The sequence below is a fragment of the Chrysochloris asiatica genome, unplaced genomic scaffold, assembly GCF_000296735.1.
Source record: "Chrysochloris asiatica unplaced genomic scaffold, ChrAsi1.0 scaffold00047, whole genome shotgun sequence".
NCBI lineage: Eukaryota > Metazoa > Chordata > Mammalia > Afrosoricida > Chrysochloridae > Chrysochloris > Chrysochloris asiatica.
In genome coordinates, this window is record NW_006408565.1 from 1,388,434 (window position 1) to 1,415,304 (window position 26,871).

At 42.8% G+C, this 26,871-nt stretch overlaps 1 protein-coding gene across 3 annotated transcripts in view; it reads left to right on the forward strand.

Annotated features, from left to right (window-relative positions):
* Positions 1–26,871, forward strand: part of PHC2 (polyhomeotic homolog 2 (Drosophila)) — a 71,821-nt gene that overhangs the window by 14,267 nt on the left and 30,683 nt on the right. For 2 of the 3 annotated variants that reach the window (XM_006862127.1, XM_006862129.1), the window contains 2 exons: positions 22,618–23,024; positions 23,230–23,395. In XM_006862127.1, coding sequence (XP_006862189.1) covers positions 22,618–23,024; positions 23,230–23,395 — 573 coding nt within the window. The remainder of the gene's footprint in view (positions 1–22,617; positions 23,025–23,229; positions 23,396–26,871) is intronic. The other variant, XM_006862128.1, reaches the window with a different exon arrangement.

The window sequence follows — 26,871 nt, forward strand, 5'->3', positions numbered from 1 at the left end:
GGTAGCTACTAATCCTCCTCTGTCTTCATTCTGATACCATCCAATCTAACCCACAGTTTTCCCCCTGAGAACCTACCGTATGCTAGTTCCTAAACTGACCAAGATGACCATATCATGCTTTTACCTAAAGCAGTATGTGGTCAACAGGAAGGAGCCAGGTCCATGAGTAAATCCATTCAAGGCCACATGCTCTATTACAGAAGTCAAACGTAAGGTACAGTATGGGCACACAGGGTCAATACAGCCAGTACCCATAGGATGGGTTGGGGATGCTGTTCACAGAGAGTTTGGAGGTCTTTAGCATGAGTAGTATTCCCAGCTGACAAAATGGGGGAAGGTATTCCAAACAGACAGATGAAAACAGAAGTGTGCTGTTTGTAGAGTTGGTTCTGACTCACAGTAACCCTCCTGTATAGGGTTTCCAAGGAGCAGCTGGTGGATTTGAAATGCCAACCTTGTAGTTTGCAATCCAGTGGTGATCCTACAGCACCACTCCAGGAGTCCAAAAGCATAAGTAGAGAGCATTACAGCAGTAAGTTTGGCAGAGAGAGACTGAGTTCAGTCCGGTACTCACCTTCCTGAGGCTTCAGAACTCACCCAGGGACTTCAGAGCAGCTCCCTGCAGAGGCCTCAGTGCCCTGTGGTGCCAGGTGCCCCTTAGGCAGAGTCTACCATCACTTTCTCCAGAGATTACTCCAGCCTCTTCTTTTTTTTTTTTAATTTAAGGTTTTTTTTGTGGATTGAGTGAAAGTTTACAGGGCACATCATCAGTTTCACATTCAACAATTCATATAACTTGTTTCATTACATTGATTATAATCCCCTCCATATACCATCAGTTAAAAGTATTTCTCTTTATCCACTTTAGCTTTTTTTAAAAAAACACACAAACAAAAAAACCCACTCAGGCATATATAATAAATTACATCTCCAAAGGGCACATTCTGCAAGTCTGCTCCTGGCCACCAGTTCTTAGTCCTTCTCTTCTTAGTTGATGAACAGCCTCTTCTTTTTATGGAAAAAGAAACTGAGGCTCAGAAGAGTAAAAACTGGGTGACTTAAAGGAATGGCAGCTTGAAACTGAGCTAGGAACCCAAATCAGCATTTCTTCTACCTTCTCATTCAACCCACAAACCTTAGAACAACTTCAGAACCGCAGGACTTCCTGAGAACTCTCCTGCCCAGTCTAAAGGTAACCGCTTTCTAAATCTAAACCAGCCCCCAAAGTTCTGAAGACCCTTCAAGAGAAATACCTCATCCCCAGTTCTTCCTAAGGCTGCTAGGCAACTCTGAGGTCTCAAGAAGACTGGATGGAAAGGGACAAGCACTTATGGAATGTCAATTCTGTGCTAGCTAATATACTAGACATTTTGATGAATTCTACCTCTTTCAGTCTTCACAAGAACACTATAAGTCTAGTGCTATCATCCGTTTTACAGATGAGAAAACTGAAGCTCAGAGAGATTGCCTAAGAATGATATATATATATATATCTCAAAGTTACTTCAGTAGTAAGTGGCAGAATGGGATTTGATCCCCTGTCTGTTGAGTCAAATCCTATGTTCTTAATTATCGAGCCATACTGATCTCCATTCTTACAGTAATTTGCCGCTACCTGGGTCTTTCTTGTTTCTGATCCAAAACTTAAAGAGTCTCGGGGGTTCTAAAATTGTGCTGAGCTTCGCAGAGCTGAGGACTCTCTTGTCTTGCTTCTTGTAAAGGTGAAAGTAAGTTATAGGCTTGAGGTCCTGAGGCGTAGGTGTGGCCAGGGGCTCACAGTATGTGACTGTAATAAGATTAGGGACCAGTGGCTTCGCAGAACTTTTTATGGAGCAGCTGTGAGCTGCAGTGCCACAAAGACCCTCTCCCCTGAGACACAGCTCAGTGGGCTTTGCATTGTTCCTGCTTCCCACAGTTCCCTCCTATTCTTCCTTTCCTCTCCCACCCACTTCCTTTCTGTAAACCCTCTGATTCCACCTCCAAATGGAAGGCAACTGGGGGTGGTTTCAGAGGTACCAGATACTGGTAGGACCTCTGGAACAAAAACAAGGGCTGAAATCATCCTTGGGAACTGATGACTGGCAGCCTGGAGCAGCAGCGCCTGTCATGGGCTCCTTAGTTCCATGGCAGAAGTCACGTCAGGCCTCCTGCCCAGCCAGCCCACTGAGTGACCTGTGTGCATGCATGTATGCTTGTGTGGTACGTGTGTGGGTGTGCTTGAGAGATGGAGCACACACATTTTTTGTTTGTTGGAATATTTTTTGAGCTGGCTGATTGGCTGCCCCCAGGGAAAGTAACCAGTGGAGACTTGTGTTGAGGGGTGTGGGGGGAGTTTAGCAGAGAAGAATGTGTTCTCCTAGGGGCTGTTTCCTCCAGAGCAGGCAAACCTTCTAGTCCCAGCTGGGGCTGCTCCCACTGACAGCTGTTTGGGGACAAAGCCCCTCCCCCATGGCAAGCTCCCTGCTGTTCCTGCTCCTGTCACCTTGGCAACCAGCTTCTTTAGTCCTAGCAAATAGAAAAGGTCCCTTATGCCCTGCAAAGAGGTGGGGGCAGCATGGGGGAGGGGAGTACGGGGCGGAGAGTAGAGCCTAAGAGGTTGTGCTTTGGAGAGGAAAGCAAAAGGTCTGCTTGCCCACGGAGGGCAGAAGAGGGCAGGCAGCTAGGGGCCCATGGGCCTGAGCCCCAGAGAAGCCGAGCCCCAAGACAACTGGGCTTCCGCTCTGGGAGTCCTCATGCTAGTGGATAGACTCCGAGTCTTGAGTGCACTCTCAGGTCCAAAGGTGAGGAGAAAGTTGCTGATTGGGAGGGAGATGCTGGGTTACAAGGGAACTATTGGGGCATTGAAAAGCCTGGACCCTTTACTCACAAATGTGGCCTCCAGATGCTAAGTCTTTGTTCTGCCTCCTCATCCTGCCTGTTAAGGATTCTCTGTTGGGCATCAGCCTGCTACCTAACTGTGTTGTCTTAGCAAAGGTGGTTTTGTGTCAAGGAGTAGTGATTTCTGTATGCGGTAGGCCAGACAATTTGATGATTGCAGATCCTAGGATTCTTTGGCACCATATTTCCTTCCCAAACTGCAGTATAGACACACTTTGACCTAGAGAATCCAGTAACAACAGAAACATACAAGTGAGCCTGTTGTCTAACAACTTCTCATAATGTTAATGTTAAAATCATGGATTCAACCATGATGGTCATTTTAACTATCCTTGTTGTTGTTGTTGTTAAGTGCCGTCGAGTCGGTTCCGACCCATAGCGACCCTGTACAGGGTTTCCGAGGGTGTAAATCCTTACAGGAGTAGAAAGCCTCATCTTTCTCCCGTGGAGCAGCTGGTAGTTTCGAACCGCTGACCTTAAGGTTCGCAGCTCGATTCGTAACCACTACGCTACCAGAGCTCCATAGTAGGACCAAATTTAGATGAGTAAGAATGGCTTCCTTTTGTTAGGAAATAGAAACATCTAGAGGATACAGCAAGATGGATTGGCAAAGTGGCAGCATCAGTGGGCTCACGCGTGGCAACGATTGTGAGGTTGGCCCAGGATCGGGCAGTGTTTCGTTCAGTTGTGCATAGGGTAGCTATGCGTCGGTACGGACTCGATGGCACCTAACAGTAACAACAGAGGATATAGGTCATTAATGGAAGAGTTTCATACTTTGCGTAATTAGCATCCGTCACCATGAGAGAGAGGCAGAATGAGAGGGGTGAATGAAACACATAGAGGTAAGGGAATTCTTCACCTTCAGTGTCTCTTACATTGTGTCCCTGGTTGCTGCCAGCTATTCAATAATTACCACTTAATGAATAGTCCTGCTCCAGCTCCTGTGATACATGTTTTCCTAAGTATCTTAGTTAATCCTAACTGATTATTTCATTTCACAAATGAGGGAGATAAGGCTTGGAAAGAATAATTAATTGGTTGGTCAGTTCAATTCAACATGTATTCATTGAGCACCTATTATGCGCCATACATTGTGCTAAGTGCTGTGGGAGACACAGAGGAGAATAGCAGTTTAAATTTTAATAAGGGTTGTGCCTTGAAAAATGAGCATGTTTCAAGTCTAGAACAGGTTGTCTCAGCCACCACTGAGAAGCACATAAACCAGCAGTGGTCATGTGTGCATATGACTGTGTGTGTAGGAAGGGCCTCTTCTCATTTTCCATGTTCTGTTGCCCACCACTAGTAGCTGTGGGGCTTCCAAAGAAAGTCCTTTGCCCCCTTTTCTTTTACTCCAATCCTTAGGTCCTAGAGAAGCTTGTCTGTCCACACATTCCATACACCTGCCACCTATCTGGAGTCCTGGGTGGCGCTGTAGGATAAGCACTGGACCACAAGGACGGTTTGGATCACAAGGTCAGTGGTTCAAACTCAACAGCTGCTCCTTGGAAACCCAATACAGGGTCGCTATGCGTCTGGACTGACTCGACAGCACTTAACAACACCACCTATCTGCTGGTGACTTCTAATTATGCTTCCTTCCCTGTCCTCATCCCTTCTCCCCATAAAATCCCAGCTGTCTCTAGGATATTCCTGCTTGAATATCACCCCGGCCTGCACTCTGATTTTTTAGATTTGGAGCACAATTCTTAAACATAAAAAAACCAAAGAAACGCCTGAACTCTTCCTCTAGAAAGACCCCTTCCCAGTTCCCAACCACTGTGCACACACTCTCACACTTATTTCAGCCTCTTTTTCCTTCAGCAGAAGGAACTTTGTGGCACTGTGGGCTAGGCCTTGTGCTGCCAACCACAAGGTCAGCGGTTCAAACTCACCAGCTGATCTGTAAGAAAGATGAGGCTGTCCCATAAAGATTGAGCCTTGGAAATGGCACTTCGGATCATTATCACTATAGTCTGAATCTGCTCCATGGCAGTGGGTTTGATTCCGGGTTTGACTTCAGGGAGGTTGTGTGGCTTCAGAGTTAGACTGGGTTTCAAGTCCCAGTGCATTTCTTTTTCATTCTATGACTATCTCTGGAAGCCTCAATTTCCTCATCTATGAGACAGAAATGATACTCTGTACCACAGGCTATGAAGATAGTGAAAGAAGATCGCTTTCAAAAAGGGGCCAGCACTCTCTTATAAATCATCCTTTGTGCCCCCATTCCTAATCACTCCTGTCCATCATCATCTTCCAGCCTCTCAGCACCCACATGCTTTCTGTAGAGTGACCCTCAAGTGGGGTCTACAGTGCCCTTGATCAATGAGGCAGGAGCCTTGGTCCTTGGTTGTTGTTGCTAGGTGCTACTGAGCAGGTTTTGCGTCATAGCAACCTATATGGGTTTCCAGGGAGACACTGGTGGGTTTGAACCATCAACCTTGTGGTTAGCAGGGCAGTGCTACAGCGTCATACCAGGAAAGATGAGGCGTTCAGCTCCCGTAAAGATTTACAGCCTCGGAAACCCTGTACAGGGTCACTATGAGTCAGAACTGACTCCACGGCACAAAACAACAACATAGCATTAAGTGTAAAAAGAGAGTTAAAGTTTCCTTGCTGGCTCCTACCATATGAAAGATGATATAGTCTATTTTATCAGGGCCAATATATGGAAAAGATCTAAATTAAACATTATTACAAAAATGAAGCAATAATGAGATTTTGGCTAAAGAGGGTACTAAATGAGAATAATACACATTTAAGGAATCTAAACAAGTGAACAAAAATGTTTGTTATAAAAAAGCTCTAGGTGCATATAGTTTGGTTGTTGTTTTTTTCCATGTGTATTTTTAATCAATGGAAGTGTCAAAAATAAGGTCAACTGTGCTAAATTAAATTACATCATTGTATACACTGCACTGAATGGAACTTTTGTATGATAATTATCACAGAGAAGCATAGTTTACATCATATTATGGCAATTTATTCTCAGTGAAAACCTTCCAGAGTCCTTTTATTTTGGATATCCTGTAAACAATCAAACCACCAGAACATGGTTGTACAACAGTAAAATGTTCTCTTACATTAAATTTAAACATCTGCTTAATAAAAAAGAAAACGTAAAAAAGAGGGGGAAGGGGGCAGCACAAAGGCTGTCGGTTCCCTTTCCTTCCTGACTCACCACCAGCTTGTCACTAGCTTGTCACCAGTTCTGATGGTGCTTCCTCTGTATTGGCTTCTTGCCTTTGCTCAAGGCCTGCTGATTGTATATAAGGGGCTTAACTGAGCACCAGGACATCCTGTCCACAGCTGTTAGAATCTGTCACCTCCCACAGAGAGTTTTTAGTATTTCTTTCTTGTGGAAACCTTTGCCGTGTCTTTATTTTGTACTTTATCAACTGAAGTGCCTAGTCTAATCAGTTTCAACTCATAGCCACCCTCTGTACAACAGGCTGAAACACTGCCCAGCCCTACTCCATGCTCACAATCACTCTCGTGTTTGAGCCGACAGTGTTGTTGTTTAGTGCTGTTGAGTCAATTCCAACTCATGGTGACCCAGTATAGGGTTTCCAAGGAGCAGCTGGTGAGTTTGAACCACCGATTTTGTGATTCAGACCTACTTTGTGGTCCAGTGCTTTATCCCACAGTGCCACACTAGGACTCCATGTTGTTGTTGTTAAATGCTGTTGAGTCAGTTCTGACTCATAGAGACCCTATGTAGGGTTTCCAAGGAGCATAGGAGCTCAATAAATGCATGCTAATGTGGCACTGTAAGATCAGCACTGGAACATGAACCACAGGTTAGCAGTTCAAATCCACCAGCTGCTCCTCAGAAACCCTATATAGGTCACTGAGTCAGAACTGACTCAACAACACTTAACAACAATGACTTCTAATAGACCTCTGCCAGACTGCCACATGCCAACCTGCCCATTGAGCCACCCAAACTTCTCATTGCTTCCTCACATCCATCATAAATTGTGTTACAGCTAAGCAAATAGCTCTTCTCACTTCCCAACTTCCACCCTTTGGTGACTAATTTGACTTGTCTGTCATACCCTTTACCTTCCAGCATTACACTCCTTTGCATTGTCCATTCCTCCAAGATTACCTCCAAAATTCTCAACGACTTCCAACTAACATGCCTAGGCTTTCTGTAGTGTCTGCTGATTTGTGTTATTCATTCATCCACCAGCTTTTTTGAACATCTGTTGTATATACAAATAGTCCACAACTTATGACAAGGTTCCATTCTGATTATTCCAACCTAAGTCAGTTATAACAGAAGTAGAACATCTCTTTTCAAACTAATAAGCATATGGTACAAAATAAGAAGCTCTGGTAGCATAGTGGATATGAGTCAGGCTGTTAGCCGTAAGGTCAGAAGTTTGAAAGTACCAGCCATTCCATGGGAGAAAGATAAGGCTTTCTGCTCCTGTAAAGATTTCTAGCCTCAGAAACCCTGTACAGGGTCTCTATGAGTCAGAACTGACTCCACGACACACCATCACCACCACCACCATGGTACAAAATGCTGAGTAAGATCATGCTATAGGCCAAGTCTACAATGAAATAAGAATCAGTGTCAGAGCAATAAAGTCCAAGGCTTGATTCAATTGTCATGTGTCATTAGAGTTGAAGATTGCCCAACTTTCTCTCTGTTATGACTACTGACACTGACTTCATTGTCCTTCAGGCCACAGCTTGCTATACAACAGGGTTTTAAACAGCAAGAATAGCATAAAATTGGACAGATGCAAGTAAGCATTGGTCAATAACATCAGCAAATTACAAACTACAATATTGTAGTACATATTACTAACGAGACATATTACTGCAACTTGCTTTCCAGCATAGAGATGCTAAAGCAAAGGGAAGAAATTAGGTAAAAGAGCTGAACATAAAATTTCAATGGGCAGCTCAAGAAGACAAAGTCAAATATTATAAGAAAATGTGCAAAGATCTGGAGTTAGAAAACCAAAAGGGAAGAACACACTCAGCATTTCTCATGCTGGGGGAACTGAGGACAAAATGCAAAGCTCAACTTGCAATATTGAAAGGTTCCATGGACAAAATGGGGTCCTGGTGTGGCGCTGTGGGTTAATGCTCTGGACTGCAAGGTCAGTTTGAACCACAAAGTCGGTGGTTCAAGCTCACCAGCCACTTCTTGGAAACCCTGTACAGAATAACCATGACTCGAAACTGACTTGATGGCACTTAACAACAATGGGCAAAATATTGAATGATGCAAAAAACATCAAAAGAAGATGGAAGGAATACACAGAGTCACTGTTCAGCCATTTCAAGAGTTAGCGTATGATCAAGAGCCAGTGAAGGAAAAAATCCAAGATGCACTGAAGGCATTGTCAAATAACAAGGCTTTGGGATTTGATGGAATACAAATAGAAATCTTTCAGTAAACTGATATGGTACTGGAGGCGCTCACTCATCTATGACAAAATTTGGAAGACAACTACCTGGCCAACTGATTGGGACCAAAGAGAGGTGACCAACGGAATGTGAAAATCATTGGACAATATCATTAATATCACATGCAAGTAAAATTTGGCTAATGATCATTCAAAAATGGCTACAACAGTACATTGACAGGGAACTGCCAGCGGCTCAAACTGGATTCAGAAGAGGACATGGAACAAGGGATATAATTGCTGATGTCAGATAGATTTCAATTTAAAGCAGAGAATACCAGAAAGATGTTTGCCTGTGCTTTATTGACTATGCAAAGTCTTCTGATTGTGTGGATCATGACAGGCTATGGATAACATTGCAGCAAATGAGTATTCCAGAACACGTAATTGTGCTCATGAAGAACTTTCACATAGACCAAGAGGCAGTGGTTTGAGCAGAACAAAGGAACACTGAATGTTTTAAAATTAGGAAAGATGTGTTCCAGGGTTGTATTCTTTCACCACACTCATTCAATCTGTATGCGGGGCAAATAAATCAAGTTGCTGGATTATATAAAGAAAAATGTGGCATCAGGGTTGAAGGAACTCATTAACAGCCTGTGATATGTAGATAATACAACCTTGCTTGCTGAAAGCTAAAAGGACTTAAAATACTTATTGATGAAGATCAATAAATAACCAGAGCCTTCGGTATGGGTTGCATCTCAATGTAAATAAAACAAAAATCCTCACCACTGGCCCAATAAATAATGTCCATATAAATGCTAAAGGTAATACAGAAACGGCTACAAAGAACTTCCAGAGGTTCAAGTTGGATTCAGAAGAGGCCGTGGAACAAGAGATATCATTGCTGATGTCCGGTGGATCTTAGCTAAAAGCAGAGAATATCAGAAAGATGTTTACCTATGCATTATTGACTACGCAAAGGCTTTTGATTGTGTGGATCATGACAAGCTATGGACAATATTGCGAAGTATGAGTATTCCAGAGCACTTAATTATACTTATGAGGAATCTGTACCTGGACCAAGAAGCAGTTGTTTGAACAGAGTGTTGGAACACTGGATGCTTTAAAATTGGGAAAGGTGTGCAACAAGGTTGTATTCTTTCACCATACTTATTCAACTTGTATGCTGAGCAAATAATACGAGAAGCTGGGTTATATGAAGAAAAACGTGGCGTCAGAATTGGAGGAAGACTCATTAACAACCTGCGATATGCAGATGATACAACCTTGCTTGTTGAAAGTGAAGAGGACTTGAAACATTTACTGATGAAGATCAAAGAGCACAGCCTTCAGTATGGATTACATCTCAATATCAAGAAAACAAAAATCCTCACCACTGGACCAATAAACAACATTCTTATCAATGGAGAAAAGATTGAAGTTGTCAAGGACTTTATTCTTCTTGGATCAACTATCAACACTCATGGAAGCAGCAGTCAAGAGATCAGACGACGTATTGCATTAGGCAAATCTGTTGCACAGGAACTTTTTAAAGTGTTGAAGAGCAAAGATGTCAGCTTGAGGACTAAGGTGCGCCTGACCCAAGCCATGGTATTTTCAATAACCTCATATGGATACGAAAGCTGGACAGTGAATAAGGAAGACTGTAGAAGAATTGATGCCTTTGAGTTGTGGTGTTGGAGGAGAATACTCAAAGTGCCATGGGCTGCCAAAAGAACCAATAGATCTGTTTAGGAAGAAGTGCAGCCAGAGTGCTCCTTTGAGGCCAGGATGGCTAAACTTCATCTGTCATACTTTGGACATATTGTCAGGAGGGAACAGTTGCTGGAGAAGGATATCATGCTTGGTAAGATAGAGGGTCAGAGATAAAGAGGAAGACCCCCAATGAGATGGATTGGCCAGGTGGCAGCATTGATGGACTCAAGTGTGGCAGTGGTAGTGAGGTTGGTCCCGGATCGGACATTGTTTCGTTCTGCTGTGCATGGGGTCACTATGAGTCAGTTTCGACTCGATGGCACCTGACAACAACATATAAATGGAGAAAAGATTGAAGTTGTCAAAGACTTCATTTTACTCAATCAACCATCAGCACTCATGGAAGCAGTAGTCAAGATTTCAAACGATGAATTGCATTAGACAAATCTGCTTTAAAAGACCTCTGTTAAGTGTCGAAGAACAAAGATGTCAGTTTGAGGACAAGTTGTGCCTGAGCCATTATTTCTGATTGCCTCATATACATGTGAAAGTTAGACAATGAATAAGGAAGATCATAGAAAAATTAATGCATTTGAGTTACAGTGTTAAAAGTATATTATTAAAAGTACCATGGATTGCCAGAAGAACAAACAAATCATGGAAGAAGTGCAGCCAGAATACTACTTAGAAGCCAGGATGGCGAGACTTTGTCTCTCATACTTTGGATATGTTATCAGGAGGGACCAGTCCCTGGAGAAGGACAATCATGCTTAGTAAAGTGAAGGGTCGCCAACAAAAAGGAAGCCCTCCAAGGAGAGGGATTGACACAGTGGCAACAGCAAGGGGCTCAAATGTAACAATTGTGAGTATGACATAGGACCAGGCAGTATTTTGCTCTGTTGTGCATAAGGTCGCTATGAGTTGGAACCAACTCGATGGCACCTAACAATAACAACATACTCCACTATATTCTTGGATATATTTATAGCAGAGATACATAGCCATATACCAATATCTTTTATCAAACCTTTAATATATATCTGTGAATATACTTCTACTCTTCGTTCCTTACCTGTTCAGCCATCTATCCATGTATCTACCTGTTGTCACTGTTAAGTGTTATTAGGTTGGTTTCAACTCATAGTTACCCTTGGTTTTCGAGGCTATAAATCTGAGTGGAGCAAAACGCATCATCTTTCTTCTGTGTAGCTGCTGGTGGACTTTAACTGCGCACCTTGTGGTTCACAGTCCAGTGCTTATTCTACATAGCCACGGGTCACTGCTATTACAGGACTATTTACATAGCAGTGTTTACCTCCTTTCCCATTAACTTGCACTGTTCCGTGTGTCTTCCCCTACTTCCATCATTATTCTGTCAACTTCCCTTTTATATATCGCCTTTCCTGTCACCCAAGTTAACACATGTCTAGCCTGCCAGTGAATTGCTCTCCTTTCCCCTTCACTCCTGGTAACCATCCAAGAATGTTTCTTTTAATTAAATCTTTGAGCTTTTATATACAATATTTACCCTTTTGTGATTGCCTAATTTCACATAGCATAATGTCCTCCAGATGAAATACTTCACCTATATTAAGAAGTATTTCGCAGAATCATCTTTATTTTTCAGTGTTGTATAGTATTCCATTGTGTGTATGCACCAAAGTTTGTTTATCTATTGATGGGCATTTCTGCTGTCTCTATCTTTCTGTTACTGTGACTAACGCTGTGATGAATGTGGGTGTGATAGATCTATTGGTGTCACAGCTCTCATTTCTTGAAGATAGACACCAAGTAGAACGGTTGGAGCTTATGGTATTTCTATTTCTAACCTTTTGAGGACGTGCCATATCATTTTCTGCAGTGGTTGCAGCATTTTGCAATCCCCCAGCAGTGTGGGCAGGTCCTTGTCTCTCTAGACTCTCACTAACACTTGTTGCTTTCTGCATTTTTGAATATTGCTATTACTGCTGAGTGGAGATGATATCTCATTGTTTTGATTTGCATCTCTTAATGGCTAATGATCACAAGCATTTCTTCATATGGTTGTTGACCAACCGAATGTCTTCTTTGGTGAAGTACCTGGTCATGTCCTATGCCTATTTTTTAAATTGTTTTGTGGTCTTATTGAGAAAACACTTAATTTTAAGTGCTCACATAGAACATGTACATAGACCAAGAAGCAGTCATTTGAACAAGGGGAGATGCTTCATGGTTTAAAATCAGCAAAGATTTATGTCAGTATTGTATTTCTTCACCATACTTTATCTGTAAAGAATTTGAGAAGCTAAAATTTATAAAGAACTATGCAGAGTCAGGGTTGAAGGAAGACTCATTAACAACCAGCCACATGCAGATGACACAACCTTTCTTGCTGAAAGTGTAAAGGATTTGAAGCATTTACTGCTGAAGATCAAAGACTACAGCTTCCAGTATGGGTTACACCTTAACAATAAATTATTATTTTTTTTTAATCTTCACAACTGGACCAATAAGCAATAGCATGATACCAAACCAAACCTATCATTATCAAGTCAATTCCAACTCTTAGGGACCTTATAGGACAAGGTAGAATTGGCCTGCAAGGCCAGTAGTTCAAATCTACCAGCAGCCCCAGGGAAGAAAGCTGAGACTTTCTGCTCCTGTAAAGATTTACAGCCTCGGAAACCCTATACAGAGTCACTATGAGTTGGAACTGACTCGGCAAACAACCACCACCAATCTTTACAAAAGCAGACTGCCACATCTTTCTCTCACATAACAGCGAGTGGGTTCAAACTGCCAACCTTTTGGTTATCAGCGAAGCACTTAACCACTGTGTCACCAGAGCTCCTTCAACATCATGATAAACCAAGAAAAGATAGAAGTTGTTAAAATAAATCAAATGACATATTACATTGGGAAAATCTGCTGCAAAAGACCTCTTTAAAGTATTAATGAGCAAAAATGTCACTTTGAGGACTAAGGTGTGCTATGGTATTTTCAACCACCCCATATGCCTGTAAAAACTATGCAATGAATAAGGAAAAACAAAGAAGAAATGACATAATGGAATTATTGTGCTAGCGAAGAATATTGGACACACCATGACCTGCCAAAAGAATGAGCAAATCTGTCTTGGAAGATGTACAGCCAGAATGCTCCTTAGAAGTAAGGCTAGTGAGATTTTTGTCTCACTTACTTTGGACATGTTCTCAGAAGAGAAGTCCTAGAGACGGACATTATGCTTGGTAAAATAGAATGAAAGGAAGACCCTCAATGACATGAATTGAAACAGTGACCGCAACAGTTGGCTCAACATGGCAATGATTGTGAGGATGGCTCACAGGATCAGGCAGTATTTCATTCTGTTGTGCATGGGTTGCTATGAATCAGAACCAATTCAATGGCACCTAACAACACTGCATTGTGGAAGTCACCTGAAAACTACTCTCAGTTCTTGTTTGTAATTTGGAAACTCTGCCTTGATTGACTCATACTTTATTGTTAGTAACAAATGAGATTCAAATTATTTGAGAAGTTAAAAACAATCAATCAGATAGTATTTTTTAATAACTTTTTTGTGTGTTTTCTGTGAAGGTTTACATAGCAGTTTAGGTTCTCAGTCAACAACTTCTACACAACGTATTCAGTAGCATTGGTCACATTCTTTAGAATGCCTGAAGATTCTTTATTCTATTCTGGTTTCATTTCCATTAATCTAGTTTCCTTGCCCCCTTTAAAATCTCATCTTGGCTTTAAAGTAATTGTTGACCATTTGGTCTCATAGAGATGTTTTTTAAAGAAGGACTGTGCTTATGAGTAATATTAATTATTTTTTTAGTTAATCTGTTATTTAGTTACAAAATGACCTTAGGGATTAGTTTGAGTTCAAGACTTGAAGAATAGCCTAGAATAATAGTCTTGGGGAGTCTTTGGTCTCAACCAGTTCAGTAAATCAGGTTTTTGTGTCTGCTGTTTTAAGAATTTGAAATTCTGTTCCACATTTTCCTCCCATTCTCTCAGGGCCCAACTATTATGGCCCTGATTAGAATGGTTAGTGGTAGTAGCCAGGCACTGTTTAGTTCTGATCTCTGAGTAGGTGTGGGCGTGACTCAAGGAGACTTTGTGTCCTGCAGACTCATTTCTTCTTTGAGAATTGGTTTCCTCCTTTATCTTCTACTCTGGATATGTAGAGACCAATAGCTGTATCTTAGATGGCCATTCACAAGTTTGTAAGACCCAGACACTACCCACCAAACAAGGATGTAGAACATAACTTTATGAACTGTGTTAATGCCAGTTGACGGAGATGTCCCACGAGACTATGGTGCTAAGCCTTCAAACCCAGAAACCCCTGAGTTATTTGGTTACATCTAAGAAGTATCTGCAAGTATGCTCTTGATAGGAATATATATATATATATATATTACATTATAATATGTATCATAGGAAAATGTCATTTATTATTAATATAACTTAAAATCATATACATATGGAAATCCAGTTTTGCCAGGCACCAGTTGTCGAAGAGATTGTTCCTGTCCCATTGAATGGAATTGGCTCGCTTGTCGAAAATTAACTGACCATAGAGTTGGGCTTTATTTTCATATTTTCAATTGTACTCCATTGGTCTGCACATCTATCATTAAACTAGTACCAGACTGTTTTGATTAGTATAGCTTTGTAATATGTTTTGAAGTCAGGAAGTATGAGGCCTTCTACTTTCTTCTTGAGATAGTATTTTGAGACTATCACCACCAATTGCCATTAAGTAGATCTCATGGTAACCCTATGCCTGTCAATGAAGGGCTGTTCCATAAGACTCTCAATGACTGATTTTCCAGAAGTAGGTCACTAGACCCTTTTTCCAAGGTTTCTCCAATTCTAACCTCCAATATTTTGGTTAACAGCCAAACACATTAACCATTTGCATCACTCAGAGACTCTGTTTTTAAGACTAAACCAAAGAATACCAACAACAAACCCATTTTCGTTACTTTGATTCTGATTCATAGCGATTATTTAGGACAGGGTAGAACTGCTCCCACTAGGTTTCTTATGGAAACAGACTGCCACATCCTTTTCCTGTTGAGTGCCTAGTATGTTCCAACTGCTGACTTTCAGCTGGCAGGTAGGTGCTTTAACCACTGTGTAACAATGCCTCCTGATTTTTTAAAAGTTGGTGATAAGTGCCGTCGAGTCAGTTCCAACCCAGAGCAACCCTGTATAGGATTTCCAAGGAGCAGCTGGTTAGCTTGATGTTTGCGTCAAACTAACTTTGTAGTCCAGTACCACAAGTAGCTACCATTTTTTGTGGCACTGTAGGATAAGCACTGGACCTCAGGGTCAGTTTAAACCACAAGATCAGCAGTTCAAACCCACTAGCTGCTCCTTGGAAACCCTGTACATGATTGCTATGAGTCAGAACTGACTCCATGGCTCATAGCCACCACCACTACCATACTATAAGCACTGGACTGTGAACCACAAGTTCTGCAGTTCAAGCCCCCCAGTTGCTCCATGGGGGATAGATGAGGCTTTCTGCTCCTGCAAAGATTTGAAGTCTTAGAAACTGTACACTGCATTGCTATGAGTCCAAACTGGCTCAACAGCATTTAACAACAACAACAATAACAATTCTTTCTTGAACACCTTCTAAATGCCAGGCATTGAGCAAAGGCAGTGAAGCTCTGTGTGGTTTAAACATAGTATTTCATTTGATACGAACACCTTCTCTATATGGTATTATCACCAATTTTAGAAGGAGAGATCAGGATTCACAGCAGCTAGCATAGCCTGTTTAGGTGGCAAAGCCAAGATCCAAGCCTAGTTTGACCCTAAAATGAACGCTTTCAACCATTTATGCTGTACTGCCATCCCTCTGCCATAGGTGGGGGAGGAAGGAAGGACCAGAGATGCAAATATCAGTTTGTTTGATACTCCTAGATGCTTAGTTAAGAAGCCTGCACACAGAGGGCTTTGGGTACTTTTGTACTTTTGCAAAACAGTTTTAAAGACTGTAAGACCAACATAGACCTTCACAGAGTGCCCTGTGTTGGCAACCCCATTTATGTGACTCTAAGTCTGGAAGGAATGCAGCATAAACAATTCTTTGGCTTTAGGTTTTTCTAAAAGGGCTTACATGTCAGTTTATTTGTATGGTAAACTCTAATGTCTAGAGTCAATTTCAATCTCAGTTCCTCTAAGAGACCACACAAGATATCTTTGGATACTCTTGAGAGTGCTGGCAGAGTTTAGACCCAATCCCAGTTACCTCCTCTCCTGACTCTTCTCCCATAGCTCCCTGAATGCACCAGGTGACGTTAGGCCTCTAAGTCTTCCCATAGGCTATTCTTTTGGTTGTCTTTCCCAAACTGAAATCTCCTTTTCTATATCCTTGTAATATTCTCGGTTTATCTCCTATTTTAACATTTAGCAAATTATGTTGAAAGTATCTGTTTACTATCTGCACCTTTTCTTAGGCTGACTATGATCTATTCTTGAGCTGTATTAACAACAATGAAAAAAAATCACAACACCGTTGCCATCAGGTCAATTCCTGCTCCTAGCAACTTTCCAGGACAGAGTAGAAATGCTCCATTGGGTTTCCAAGGCTGTCATCTTTACAGAAATAGACTGCCACATGGTTCTCCTACGTAACAGCTGGTGGAGTCAAACCTTTCAGTCTGTGAGCAAGGGCTGAAACCACTGTGCCAGCAGGACTCCTTTGGTCTGTAGTAGATGCTTAGTTTGTGAAGTGATTGAATGGTTGAAAGCTTACCTTCACTTAACTTTCTGAACTAAAACATTGTTATTTCCCTCCCACAAATACCCTCCTGACCCTGCCCCAGACCTGCAGCTGGGATGCTTGCAGCTCCCATACATTTTAGGGTAAGAGTCCCTGCATAGTTGAAGTCCTGAGATCAGCTTATTATTGGTACATTCTGGCAGTTAAGGGGGCACAGACAGGATCTCCCATGCAGTTAGTCCTGCTGCCCAGAGCAGTTTATTTTACCTGTAACTAACAAGCAACTGGTTTAGAAGCAGTGAAGTAGCCTCGTCAGAATCTAAGGAGACAATTCAAATTCAGAGCACTAGATGGGAAAACGGGCATTGCTTGGAGCCTCTCGAATCCTCTAACCCACAGCCTGGTGTCATGGAACCAACTCTTTGTGTTTCTTGTAAGCAGTGAACTTCCCAGGAGCTGAGTGTTTGGAGAGCTGAGTAGATGAGGGGAGGAAATAAAGCTACTGTACCTTCAGATATAAGAAGAAAGGTCCAAAGATGTTTCCTTGTATTCATAGTTCATATATGGATGTATGCCCCATTCTAGCTGTAGGAAAGAAGGACATGGCCTTCTCTGGTATTATGGCTGCAATGGGTTATGCCATCCTATCCTTCACCTCCCCAATTGAGCTGGAATGGCAGGGGAAAGGGAAGAGAATTCATTTATCTCACCATGATCAGCAGCAGACATTTGCTAAGCATTTACAAACATGTAAAGGGTTATATTGGACTGGACAATATGGAAACTATAAAAACCTTCTAGTTAAACACATCTTTTAAATTAAAAAGAAGCATAAAACCTACCCTTGAAAAGAAGCAGTCTAGTTGAAAATGCAAGGCATAACACACAAAAGGATAAATGCACTCCCATTTCACTTCATCTGAGATGCCATTAATTGTAAGAGACGTCATTGTTAACTTGAGAGCAAAACTGCCAATTAAATTGACATCAGCCCAACCAAAAAAAAAAAGTTAAAAAATGTAAGGGGGAAATCATAAAAGTCTATTTTTAAGAATCAATGAAGTATGCATTATAATAGTACACATGTTAAGTCTCAGGTCAAACAAGCAAAAAACATACAGGGATTCTGAGGATAAATCTTAACTGAGGGTTAAGGCAAACAGGAAGAAAACAGGAGCTGAGCCTTGGCCAAAGAAGCTGATGCTCCTTCCATGACTAAAGCAGAAAGGGGCCATTCCAAAAAATGGAAGCACTGAAGTTGAGACCAAAGTCACAAAGGGACATAAAGTCGTATGAAACAATGAATAGATCCATTAGGTTAGATGGAAGGTTTGTATAGGAAGACAAGAAAAGGTTAGAGATGTTGTTAAGTGCTGTTGAGTTGGTTCCAATTCATAGTGACCCTGTATAGGGTTTCCAAGGAGCAGCTAGTGGATTTGAACTGCCATCCTTGTTCACAATCCAGTGCTGATCCTACAGTACACCAGGAGACATAGGCTCTTCAATAAACCAGAATCTTGGTTAGATCAAAATTGTCTGTAGGATTATACCTGTCTCACCCATGTTCTGCCTCTGAAGAGGAAAAGGTTTGTGGATAGACAAAGTGGAGTCCCACCATACTGTCATTAATTCACTCACTTAGCAGTGCTAATTAAGCATGTATTAAGTTCAAGGCACGTTGGGCAATACAAATGAACCACATAAATTCTACCTGTTAAGGAAAGTGGAGTCCTGATATGGCGCTGTCAGATAAGCACTGAATTGCTAACCACAAAGTTAGCAGTTCAAAACCACCAGTCACTCTTTGGAAACCCTATACATTGCTATGAATCAGAACTGACTCAATGGTACTTAACAACAGCAACAACATTAAGGGAAGTAAGTCACTTGCTGAAATAACTATGACAGAGAGGTATCATCATTATCCCATTTTACAGATTACATTACATAGGGATACTAGAGGGCTCAAGTAACATGCCCAGCATCATACAGCTGATAAGTGACAGAGCTAGGACTCAAATCCAGACATTCTGGCTCCAGACTCCACACTTAACCATTATGACACACCACATCTCTGTTGTCTCAGTACAAAGCCAGGACACCTCAGTGGTGACTCAGACAACTGGAAGAGTAAGGAGAGGGGAGGGTGGCCTTTTAAGGACGAGTAAGATTAGATTTGGGGTATTCTCTTGGCGTGGCACTGTAGGATCAACACTGGACTGCAAACTGGAAGGTCAACAGTTCAAACCCACCAGCTGCTCCTCGGAAACTCTGCACAGGGTTGCTATGAGTTGGAACCAACTCAACAGCACTTACCAACAAGAAGAAGACAGTATGAGGAACAGCATAAACTGTGTAGGAGGCAGTGAATGGTAACATTTGATTGAATCAAATAAAGAGTAAAAGATTTGCTTATGTTGTAGAGAGACCTCAAATGCCAGGAACTATAGACATTTGAGTTACAGGAGAGCCCTCTAATAAGGGATCAGTGTTGTGCATTAGGAAGAATCATTTGCAGTCTATCTATCAGGTGGATTATAGAGAGAAGAAACTAAAATCAGAGAGACCAGTTAAAAAGTTACTGGGAGACTAAACAAAAGTGTGTTTGACCCAGGATAATGCTGAAGTTCAATCATGGTCTTTGCTTTTTATTAACCTCAGAAGGTAAGGACTTACAACTCCCCCTCCCCCATATCCTCGGGTCCTTGATTTATTATTTATCTAAACCTTCATGCACTTTATTTCCAGTCTTGATATATTCAGTACTAGTATCATTTGTCCTAAACAGTTGCTTTCAGCAGCACAGTGGGAGAGCAGAAGGGACTAAAGAGAGGACCCCCAGAACTAGAAGGACAGGGGACAGCAGTTCCTATTCCCAATCCTTAGTAAACAAATGTGTATTGTCCTCAACCATACTCTTTATAGGTTTATAACCTTCCTCTATAATCTTTTTAGTCCACCTTATAAATCCTGAATTTTCAACTATTCTCATATTATAGCTACTCCCATCGAATTGTAGAGCTGAAAGGGATTCGAATGATATCCTAGCCCAAGCCTCTTGTTTCACAGATGAAAAGACCTGAATCCCTGAGAAGGAAAAAGACCTGTCTCAGTCTACACAGCTAGCTAGTCTAGTGGGAGGACAAGCCATTAGCTTCCTGGGCCTGGACCTTTGCCAGCTTCACTTCAGAGGAGCATCCCCCAGAGGGACCCTTGAATTCCTGGGTCTGTTAAGAGAGAGTGTTTGGGTTGAGTTTTGAGTGATGATGCCCAGCATTTTGCAGACCTGCTGAACAGCTGGACCATAGTATATGCAGTACTTCTCAGGTGCCTTATCTTAAACATTTCATTTGTAGCATCTTTGCCTAATGGTTAAGTTTTGACCATGTGAGATTAGAAAACTAGGCTGGAGGCTGGGTTCAGGGATAATCTTTATCACTAAATGCCTACTGGCAATTTCCACTTGAAGGTTCCATCATCACCTGAAATCCAACATAACCCGCTGACATTGAGTGGATTCAGACTTGTAGCTACTCTATAGGCCAAAGGAGATCTGGCCCATAGGGTTCTAAAGCTGGCGATCTTTACCGAAGCAGACTGCCACATCTTTCTCCCATGGAGTGGCTGGTGGTTTTGAACCACCAAGATTTCAGTTAGCAGCTGAGCACTTAACAACTGCACCAACATATTTCCCCCAAACTAGACCCTTATTCAAGTATTCCAATTCCATCTTTCACTATCAACACATAAAAACTTAGAGGGTCATGTGTATTCCCCCTGACTACAACAGTCATGTTCGTAAGTATGTCTGTGTGTATTTGTAATGACTTTTGTTCATCCTTTCCTTCTGCAGTTCTACTTCTAATTCTGTGTTGGCTGTTATGAGATAGTTGTAGACTTTCATATGTGTTGTTTGTTGATTGTGGTGCCATTGAGTCGATTCTGACCCGGTGTAGGGTTTCCAAGGAATGGCTGGTGAGTTTGAACTGCCAACCTTGATTTGAACCAACTTTAATTCAAGGAAGACGGTACCTTTCTTCACTTAGTTTAAAATCTCTTTATTTTGTACCTGTACCATCACATGATACTTTTAAAATGTTAGCTCAGGGACTCAAAATGTGCCTTTGCCCTAGTTGATGCTGAGCTTTTGACCCTAAGTCTCCAGTTGTGAGCTTTCAGCTGTGGCACTCTTCATTTGCACTACGCAGATTCTCTCTGATGGCTCCCCAGTTGTGGACATCTCTGTGGAGGGCAGCTTTTACCCAGGCCAGGTTCAACTGAACTGCCCTCATCCTAAACCGGCCTAGGTCTCACTGGCTATCCATGCTCTGCATCAGGACATTGGATCTCTACTATATACAAGGTGTGAAGCTAGATGCTGAAGGGATTACCAAAGTACTAAAATCCGGACCTCAAAGGATCAGCCTGGTTAAATGGGAGAGGCAAAGCTAGCAATACCCAAGAGCAAACGAATTCCAGATCAAGACAGTATGTTTTATTTGTTTCTGTAGCACTCATCTAATGTCAGTCACTGTGCTGTTGTGGATGTTGCTGATAAGTGCCATAGAGTCGGTTTGGACTCAAAGCGACCCTTTATAGGGTTTCCGAGGAGGGGCTGGTATGTTTGAACCACCAACCCTGTGGTTCAAATTGACATTGCAGTTCAGTGCTTTATCCCACAGCACCATACCAGGATAGTTCTAACCATAAGAGGTTTGTGATCTGAAAGGAAAGTTAGATAAAACACAATGAAAATCCACCTCAGTAAAGGTAAACTCAGGATATTTTAAGAATCTAAACCAAGACTGATAGGAACCCAGGTGGTACAGTGGTTAAGCACTCAGCTGCTAACTACAAGGTCATCGGTTCAAACCTACCAGCTGCTGCCCTGGAAAAAGTTGTGGCAGTCTGCTTCCATATGATTTACAACCTTGGAAACCCCATGGGGCAATTCCACTCTGACCTATGAGGCCACTATGAGCTGGAGTGAACTCGAGGGCAGTGGATTTGATTTTTTGAATAAACCAAGATTAAACTAATCATTCTAATTCTAACTGGAAATGATAGAGCGTGACTGGCTGTGGCTGTGTTTTGTTTTCTTGTTGAGCATATACAAGGCAGAACCTACACCAAGTCAGCAATGTCTGCATGTCGAATTCAGTGACGTCAGTTACAGTCTTCCAGTGGTGCAACCTTTCTCACCCTCCATTTCTGAGTTGTTCTCCCCCAGTCATACAAACTCATTGCCCCTTCAGTTTCCTATATAATTAATCATGTCATTTTATCATCGGTTATTAAGTTTTTCTCAGATTCCTTAGATGAATTCTACTAATTTCCAGTTTTCAGATGAAGAAGTTGATAGCTAGAGAGGTTACGTAGCTAGCTCAAGGTTCCATAATAGTTACTATCTACCCTGGTAAGCCAGCTTTGGTCAGTCTGATGCTACAGTCTGAGGATGATGGTATAAAACTGAAGGTGGTCTAGTTTGAGTGCAGCTGGAAGGATGAGAAAAAGCTAGCCTTGAGGGGCTGGGCTTCGGTGGTTGGGAGGCAGCAGATATTGCAGGCATGAAGAATAGTGAGTGAAGGGCATAGGAGTGGGTTGAGAGGTGGGGAGAACCTGGCACATTGTGGAAGCTAGGGTTCCTCTGAACAGCTAAATGGTAAAAGATCCAGCTTCACAGAGGAACTGAATTTTGAGTTGAGTTTGGAGCCCAATATTTCAGCATAAGAAGAAGGCAAAAATAAAGAGGGATTAGAATCAGGGTAATGGTCAGACCAGGCTCTAGGTAAAAGCTGAAAGAGATGAAAGCAAGAGGCTTTGAGTTTGGAAGACCTTTTTTCTTTGAGTGTGGGAAGGGACATGGTTGGGGAAGGAAGATAGCAGAGATGAGGTCTCTAACCTAGATCTTTTCTCCTTCAGCCTATGCTCCACTCCAGCCACACCAGCTCCTCTCACAGACACCATCAAAGCACCTGCAGCCCCAATTTGTGATCCAGCAGCAGCAGCCGCAGCCGCCGCAGACCCAGCAGTCACGGCCTGTGCTCCAACCCCCATCCCAGTCCCAGCTCTCCTCAGTCCCTACAAGCTTGGCCCTCCAGCCCAGCTCAGAAGCCCATGCCATGCCATTAGGCCCACTCACACCCACGCTGCCACTGCAGTGCCCCACTGCCAATCTGCACAAGTCCGGAAGCAGTCAGCAGTGTCACCCTCCCACAGCAGATGCTGGCTCTCAGAATGGCCATCCTGAGGGCCTGCCCCATATCCCTCAACGCAGGTTCCAGCACACATCAGCTGTCATCTTACAACTACAACCTGCCTCACCCGTGGTGAGTAAGCTACTCCCAGGAACAAGTGTTCCATCTGGAGGTGTTTCTATATAGCCTGAGTGATGACAATTCCAAGAAAGAAAAGGGGCTCTCCTTAAATTGGGGTTAACTTGATCTGCCACCCAAGCCCCACAGAAATAGGGAATGTCCAAAAATAGAAAGGCAATTTATGAGAACACCATCTCTCTGAACTTTACCTCAGCAGCCCCAGCAGTGTGGCCTGGATGACTGGAAGGACGGGGTCCCTGGGGAGAAGAGTCTGCCTGAGACTCGGTCTGGCCCATCACCACATCAGCAAGCCATCCTCACTGCCATGCCCGGTGGCCTGCCTATACCCAAGAGCCCTACCATCCAGCATTCACCAGCTCACGGTATGAAGTGTAGTGGGGCCTCGGGGAAGGGAAGCGAGTCGGCTTTACCATCCCTTGGCATATTTCACTTGGGCATCTGAAATGGGAGAGGAAACTGTCACAGACCCAAAGAGGAAATGAGACTGGGTTGGAAACAGAGGGGAGAAATGAGAAGATGAGCCAGAGATTAAAAGAGGAGGGGAAGGGGAGTGGAGCTAAAAATAAGGGTAAAAAGGTAGAGCAAGGAAAGTTGGAAGTTCTAGAGCCAGACTCTGAGGCCCCCATGTCATTACTCTTCGATGTGTCCAAAGTGGAATGTATACCTGCAGGCTTGACAGGAGGTAGTTATCTAGCTGTCTTGTCTGGATAAGTCACCCCTTTACTTAGTATGAGAAGGCGTTCTTGAAACTGGAAATATAGCAAGATGACTGCTATAATTCATAGATCAAGAAAGTGCCTAGAAGGCAATTCAGGATGCGTTCATTTTATGGAAGCATCTTTGATTGAACTGCGATCACCATCGTCTGTCTGTGAGTGCCCAGTGACAAGTGAGTTTTTTCAGGACCTGGGTGTCAGGAGACTCGGCTGGATCTCTCTACCCTGATGGGAGAGGCATAGCAGTACCTCTACCTGCTGCTGGGATCCATTTCTTTGCCCTCCCATCTTTGCCAGCACGCACAGCAATCCTGGCCCAGATCTCAGTGACATTCTGAGCCAGGAGCTGTCTACAACTCGAGAGGCAGTTTGAACCACAGGGCAAAGTGTGCTGTGTGAGAGGGAGAAAGCCAAGAGTTTGGAAACTGAAAAAGGAGAAATGAGAAAGAAACTACTTGGGGACAAGGTGGGGAGGCGGGTGTTGTAAAGATTCTATAAGGAAGGGGGGAAGGGATCAAGGAAAAGGAAAGCAAAAGACTATGGAGAAAGAACACTAGACAAATTAGAATCTGGAAAGGAGGCCATCTGTTCTCTGTGTGCAGACTTATAATGATAAGGGGTTCACCATCTGAAAAGCAGCCTGTTCCATTGTGGAATTATGCTATCAGAAAGTCGCTCTTAATCTTCAGTCAAAATAAGCTCTCCTGTAATTCCCACCTACCCACTGGCTGTGAGTCTGTCCTGTGAATTATATCAGAGTCCATTTCATATAAGGAGAGAGAATCATACAGCTTCCTGGTGGTTACAGACAGTTACCATGTCTCTCCCCGTCTTTTCCATTAAAAGGAAAAGAAAATCTCCAGGTTAAATATCTGAGAAACATGTCCTGCCTCAAGGTTGGTGGTGTTCAACTTTCTTTGTTCAAATATCTGTTATACAACAACCCTGAAATGAACTGACATTTGTCCACCTTTCTCCCTTGTGTTCCTAAAGCTCTCAAAAATATCTCTGTGGAATCTAATCAAGATGCTATACATAACAGGCATCTGCTCTTAAGACACTATCTCATGAAAAGGAATACGCTTTGTGCAGTTGGAAAATTGTCAGCCACCCAAGACTTAAATAGTTACCAGTTCTCTGTATGCTTGAATGCCTGCTCCATTCAAAGCAGTATGAAATGGGACTAATACATAGAGGAAAAGAGCTGTACCCTACCTTCAAGGAGCTTAAGGTCAGCTAGGAAAGATGAGAAATTTACAGACAAAATAAACGCTAAAGCATGATAAATGCCATAGGATTATAGGTAAGTGCTTCAAATGTTATGAAGAAGGAAGTATTACTGCCAGCTAGAGATTAGCAGGATAGATTTCCAGGAGAATGTGGTATTGTTGTAGAACAGGGGTTGGCAAACTACAGCCCAAGGCCCAAATCACAAGTTTTTTATAACCCAAGCAAATCATGGTAGTTACGTTTTTAAATGAATTTTAGGAAATCAAAAGAATAGTATTTTTATGATATGTAAAAAGTATGTGAAATTCCAATTTCAGAGCCCATAAATAAAGTTTTATTGGAGCACAGCCACACTCATTGTATGTGTGGTTGCTTTTGTGCTACACAACAGAATTAAGTACACAGCTGCAAGAGAGACCATATGGCCTGCAAAGTCTACATTATTTACTATCTGGCCATTTACAGACAAAGTTTGCCAACTGCTGTTCTTGGAGTTTAAACCTTGAAGGCCCTGAGCATGCAGGGAGTGGGATTGAGGGGGAACATTCCAGGAAGGTCCAGTTAGTGTAAAAGTAAAAGTAGGGAGGCAGAAAAGTGTGAGCATGTTAAGGGACTAGAGGGAGGTCAGATGTTCTAAATGTTGCCTTACTTTATAAAACAAAACATTAAGTGTAAGAATGTGGGCAGGAATGTGAATATTAATGAAAAAAAGATTTGGGTGAAAATTTTAAATACAGAACAGATGGGAATTGAGAGGTAAATAATCAGGAACTATAAAGTGTAAAAAAAAGAAAAAAGGAGTCCAGGTCATGTAGTGGGTTTGAGTTGGGCTGCTAATTGGAAAGTCAACAGTTGGAATCTACCAGCAGGAGAAAGATGAGACTTTCTGCTCCCATGAAGCTTTACAGCCTTGGAAATCCTTACAAGGTCACTGTGAGTCAGAACAACTAGACTGCACACCACCACCACCATGAAGTGCAAGATGTGGAAACAAAGGGAAAGGGATGGGTAGGCAAAGGGAAGGAGACAGAAAATGCTAAGGCAGGCAAGAAATGGGGAAATGTGGGGAATACAGAGAAGTCAAAACTAAGGAAAGTTGTCTATTCAGTACCCACCCCACAAAGCTCCTGGGGTGGGGTGGGGGGTGAGAATGTCACAAATAATGTCACATTGTGCATCTATGTATACCCTCACCCCACCCCCACCAGGGCAATTCAGCTTAGACCTAAGTAGTTTAGGAAGAGAACTTAATTTACTGGCCTCCTACTGTGTGCCAGGTCCTCTAGACAATTTGTATATATGTCCTCAATTAACTTTCACAGTCATTTTAAGAATAGGGATTGCCTTCGTTTATAGAAGTGTAACTGGGTCACTTCGGTCATTACTTCACCAGCTCTCATCTGCGGTTCTCAGTGGGGAAGATAATGACTTGTAGGGTTATTATGAACAATAAGTGAGAGTCACATATTAAGCACTCAATTAATTACTGGTTGCCTTTGTTTTTATTATTATTATTGCCTTTAAGGCGTTGTTGTTACTATTGCCTCCAAGGCCCCCAGAGAATCGGTCGTGGCTGAAGTCAAACGGTGGACATATGAGGGAGGCGACAGTAGGCCCCCTCGCAGTGTGACCCTAGCCTCCCTATACGGATACCTTGACGTCCCTAACCCGCCGCGTGCCATGCTTCTCCGGTCTCCCGGAGGGCGCGGGGCGGGGCTGGCTCAAACCCACGCCGGCATCCCCACAGCCCTCCCGGCCGCGCAGAGACCGGCTGCACAAAGGAAGCGCGCGGCCAGGCTTCCGCGCCTGCTCGCCCTCCTCTCGGCGGCCCGGCCCCGCGCGGCTAAGGCCCCGCCCTGCGCTCTCGCCCCGCCCCCGGCGGAGGCGGCCGC